At 42.2% G+C, this 4,776-nt stretch overlaps 1 protein-coding gene across 1 annotated transcript; it reads right to left on the bottom strand.

Annotated features, from left to right (window-relative positions):
• Positions 1-1,410: 1,410 nt before the first annotated feature.
• dusp2 (dual specificity phosphatase 2) lies at positions 1,411-3,847 on the bottom strand. Its single transcript, XM_054610795.1, has 4 exons — positions 3,198-3,847; positions 2,837-2,958; positions 2,493-2,712; positions 1,411-1,958 (listed from the first exon to the last, which is right to left on the bottom strand). Exons 1-4 carry the CDS (start codon positions 3,583-3,585, stop codon positions 1,741-1,743), a joined length of 948 nt encoding a protein of 315 aa, XP_054466770.1. The 5' UTR covers positions 3,586-3,847; the 3' UTR covers positions 1,411-1,740.
• Positions 3,848-4,776: the final 929 nt, after the last annotated feature.

Raw genomic sequence — 4,776 nt, 5'->3', positions numbered from 1 at the left:
TGACTGTGAGAGTTTAAATGAACACAAACCAGAAGAGCAAATGTTATTTTTGTGGGGCGTCACCAAAACCAGGAAACCCCAAGGTGCATTTCTCTGCCGTGTGACTGTAAACTGTGTGTAATGGAAGGAAGAAGTGGATTGAATAGCAGTTATGCTTGTGTACATTTTGGGCAATGGATACTTGCGAATGAGAGGAAGTGGATTATTTTAGCTATGGCTATGACAAGAGCGTGGGTGACACAATTATCACTTGGGGATGAGGTAGTAGTGGCAGGTGGTCTTTATGCAGTGTTTTTTTTGTCATCTCTGCCTAATAGGATTACATTTGGAGTTTAATGCATTTCATTTATACTGCTCATCATAAAATACATAATTCAATGTTACAAAATTGTGCGACTTGCTGCGGATTGATTGGAAATTCATGGAAAGGAGGCCTTTACTCATGATGAAATGAAGTAGGTGAACTGCGTCTGATGTTCTTGTTGGTTAATCTGACAAACAGCATGTTTCCAATGTAGTTCAGTGTGGAAGTAATAAGCTGGAATCACCCAATAGGAGGAACCAGCATTTGGTCAAAGTAAAGCCGCACGTTGCATTAACAAGAATGTATCGTAGTTCTGTGATTGACTTTCAAAACTTCTGGATAACAAAAACGTCCTTTAGGGCTTACTGCTCTGTTAAAAAAAATAATCCTTGTCGCAATTGCCCAAAGTTGTTCTCGCAACTTGAGCAAGTGGATGTGAAATTTATGCCGGAGGTTGTTGAGGTCAAACAGGACTTCAGACTGTGAAAGCCATTCACTGTGGATAATCCTCCAAAACACTCTGGTTTAGCAACAGTGCAGCACGGTCAGTGTGTGAACTACTGCATTTGTAAAGGGGACTATGTATTGACTGAAAATATAAGAAGTGTAATTTGAGTCACAGCATGTATGAAATAGGCACATTATAGAGAGTAAACAGACCCAGTGTGTTCTCCAGCATGTTTTTTTTTACTTCAGTGGTGAATCAAAAACAGCAGGACTTAAAGTGCAGTAACAGATAATAATAATGCTAACCAGCTCATACGAAATGTTGAAATAATAAATAAAAAAATCTATTTACATAATTTAAAAAAATTCCAGCTTGAGTGTGCCGAGTGTAATTTTTTTCTCAGGATGCAGAATAATAATAATAATACAACACCCAACAGCAGTAAATGTGTTTTCATAAAGGAGTCAATAAAACTTTGAGATTTATCCAGTATTGCCTTCAGGAGTTAACAGTGATGTCTCGTGAAAAGACACGTCATGTCACAGTGGCTCGGAAATGTGAAGTGGGAAAATTGACACACACACACACACACACACACACACACACACACACACACACACACACATACATACATACATACATACATACATATATATAAAATATATAAAATGTCAGAGAAATGAGCTCATAGCTGCTCCAACTTGCTGCCTCAGAATCACAACTGCATATAGCTAACTGTTTGTCGGTTTCTCCGGGGAAACCAGACCAGATTCAGCTGCCATGTGATGCCAGCAGCACATGGCAGCGTTTCTCTGAACGTACACAGAACACGTTTCTGATTGTGATAGATTCAATAGTACAAACAGTTCATTTGTACATAACAGTCCTGACAGTGCTCAGAGTCCAGCACAACGCCTGCAAGAGGCAGGAGATTGATTTAATCAGAACAGTCATGTGAATGTCCTGCCTCTCAATGGGGCCTGCGTCTTCACCCCTGGCAGAGAACGTCGGTCTCGAACTGCAGCAGCTGGCCCATGAAGGCCAGGTTGGGGGAGATGACCTGCCGCCGCTGCTTCACAAAGTCGAAGGCCTCGTCCAGTTTGACGCGCTGCGTGTGCATGAGGTAGGCCAGGCAGATGGTGGCGGAGCGCGAGATACCTGCCTGGCAATGCACCAGAACTCGACCACCACTTTGCTTCACAGAGTCTGTGGGCGGAGACGGAAAAGAGATCAGCACGCTGCACTTTCTGTTACATCACAGAGTGTTTTTCAAGCGGAAATGCATCGAACGTTTTAAACCGAATGACTGAAAGAACTGTCTAGCGAGAAACTTAAATGCAGTCATTATTCCACATCAAGTGAAGTTAGCTCTTGTAAATCCAACTCAAACTTTACAAGGTAAAAGGGGTCAAAACAAGAAAAAGAAAAGTTCAAACATTTCTCTTCTTCATCATCTTGTGCAGCTTAATCCATTTATTTTGTAATCAGAAGATTACACTGTTGGTCCCTAAACCCAGGCTACAGAATGGATTACAGTGTACAAGCTGCTTAGAGAAATGTTTTGGATATTTCACATTTCATCAGGAGTGTTAAAAGACAACCCACTATACCAGAACAAGAATAATTGACTGTGTGTTTACACAGCTCTACTGGCTCTACTGATTCTGTTATTGGACTTTCACCTTAAAGTGACAGTGAACACAGGTCGGGAGCACTGGATGTTTAGGGGAAGGGACTCACCGATGAAGGCGATGGCTGTGGAGAAGCAGGCTCTGATGTCAGCAGCTAGGTTGTCCTCCACGGTGAGACGCAGGTACTGAAGGTCCCCCTCATAGAAGTTCGGGCACGTGGAGGAGACGTTGAGCACGGCGGTGATGCCCGCCGCTGCCAGGGTCTCTCTGCGGGAGGAGTGGAGGGCACTGCCCAAAAACAGGAAGGGCAGCAGCTCCACGGGACCGCCCTGCAATTTACACAAATCAAGAATAGTCACTACGCAGTTCAGTTTAATGCTATATATTGTCCATCACCTTTTTCCCCCCCCATTCTGTACTGTCATTTGGTACTTCACAAGGTCATATGCTTACCTGATCGTATGCTGGTGTCATCCGACCCGTCACTACTGGCTCTGGTTCCACTACCAAGAGGTGATTGCTGGCTGAGCTGTAACAGAGCTCTGGATAGGCCTCTGTAAATCCCTCAAATCCACCTAAATGGAGGTGACATAGTATTAGCTGAGCCCAGAGCTTTCACCAAAGTCCTTTTTAATAATGTGTTTTTTTACGACAATAATATATATATATCTATATATAGTTTTCTTTTAAATAACAAGTTAAACAGTTTCTCTATTTAATTCAAATAGATCAGTATGCTCAGTGCACAAATATAAGTAATAGTAAGATATGTTTTTGGTGCTTAAAAAAAAAATCAAATGAAAAGTGTAATTACCTTGTAGGAAGCAGATCTGTGTCTGAACTTCGTTGTGCAGGGCGGTGAGCAGCATCTGGCCCACGCTCTCCGCCTTCAGCTCGGCAACGGAGCGGCTGCTCTCGTCCACCACCACCACCGGGGAGAACTCACCGCGCCGCAGCCGGCCCAGGAGCGCCTTGTCCGGGATGAGCCACTCCAGGGCCACCACCGAGCTCTTGGATCTGCGACGCAGCATCGAGTTCCAGTTGATGTTTCGCGACTCGCAAATGTGTGCGAAAGAAAAATCAAGAAAAGGTCTGCAGTCCAGCACCACACACCCGGCGGAGGTGTACTGGTCCTGGGGCGTCCTGAGTATGTGGACCAGCTCGTTGCCAGTTATTTCCAAAGGTTCAATGCTTGAGGTCATGGCTGAAAAAAGTATTTAAAATAATTTAAAAGTAATAAATAATAAACTATTTGTTCTTGATAGCTAAAAAATATCAATAGCTAAAGAATAGTGTTTTTCTGTGCGATTTATTTTGAAGAGGTTGCTACAGTAGGTTACGTTTAAAGATGCCTACTTGTTGAATTGTCCTTCAGGTCTGTTAAAGTCAGCTTTAAATTGTGAGTTTCACTTGTTCATTGATAACAGCTGGGAAAGGGGGCGGGGTCACAGCGGTCCCGCCTTTGCTGTTTCCACAGAAGGAACAGCGTCACAAGCGGAACGACCATATATGGCCCGGACGTCACTCCTCATATGGACATTGACGTCAAGTATGGTTTTTCCTACCCGAGCACGTGGTCGTTTGGGGTTATCCCGTGTTTATGTGTTGAATGACGTTATGCCGACATTTAGTGTAGTTATTTAAATTGAGGCTGAGCTTCTCTAAGACACTCCATTAAAGCTTCTGTTTTCATGGCCCATAAAGATCACACACATAAAGTAACACTTTCCTCTCAATGCTCTCTCCTTGTTCGTAGCTTTTTACCTTGGGGCACTGTTTTGTTGCTGCTCTACCGGGAAATTTAGAGCATCTGTATCTTTCTTCTCTATGACGTTATTACCTATTAAACTGCTGAATAATAAAACATTTGCCTCAAGAAATAGTCATAATGTGCACTGGTTATATCCACTGCACAATAACAGTGATTGTTAGGATTAAGGCCTGTGCCAGTTATGGATTACATTTCATTTTGCACATGGGCTGGGATGAAAAATATTTTCATAATTGTAACATAGTACATTTTACTCCAAGAATAAGGTTGGCAATATTCTATGTTTTTGTTATTGTGACCAAATCCCATGAAAAGACCAAAACCAACCATACCCTGCAATAAATACAGGGCACCGCAGTCTTTTGGGCAAACTTTACTCAAACAGGAGTAAAAAGTGCATTTGTTTGGGACTATTTTCAGCTGCGTAGTTGGTGCGGACGAACCTGGGGCATTCATCAATGTATTTTGAATAGTTTCTGGACAGTAACAGAAGGGAATAACATAAATCAGACTTTGGCTTTTTGTGGGATTTTCTACAATAAGAAAAAAAACAGAATATTACCAGATAATAAAGTTAAATATTAAAGATTACGCATTACAAAGGTTTTTTGTTAAACAATAA

Source organism: Anoplopoma fimbria, chromosome 13 (genome assembly GCF_027596085.1).
Source record: "Anoplopoma fimbria isolate UVic2021 breed Golden Eagle Sablefish chromosome 13, Afim_UVic_2022, whole genome shotgun sequence".
NCBI lineage: Eukaryota > Metazoa > Chordata > Actinopteri > Perciformes > Anoplopomatidae > Anoplopoma > Anoplopoma fimbria.
The sequence above is the reverse complement of the archived record's forward strand: the minus strand, read 5'-3'. Positions and strand labels throughout refer to the sequence as shown.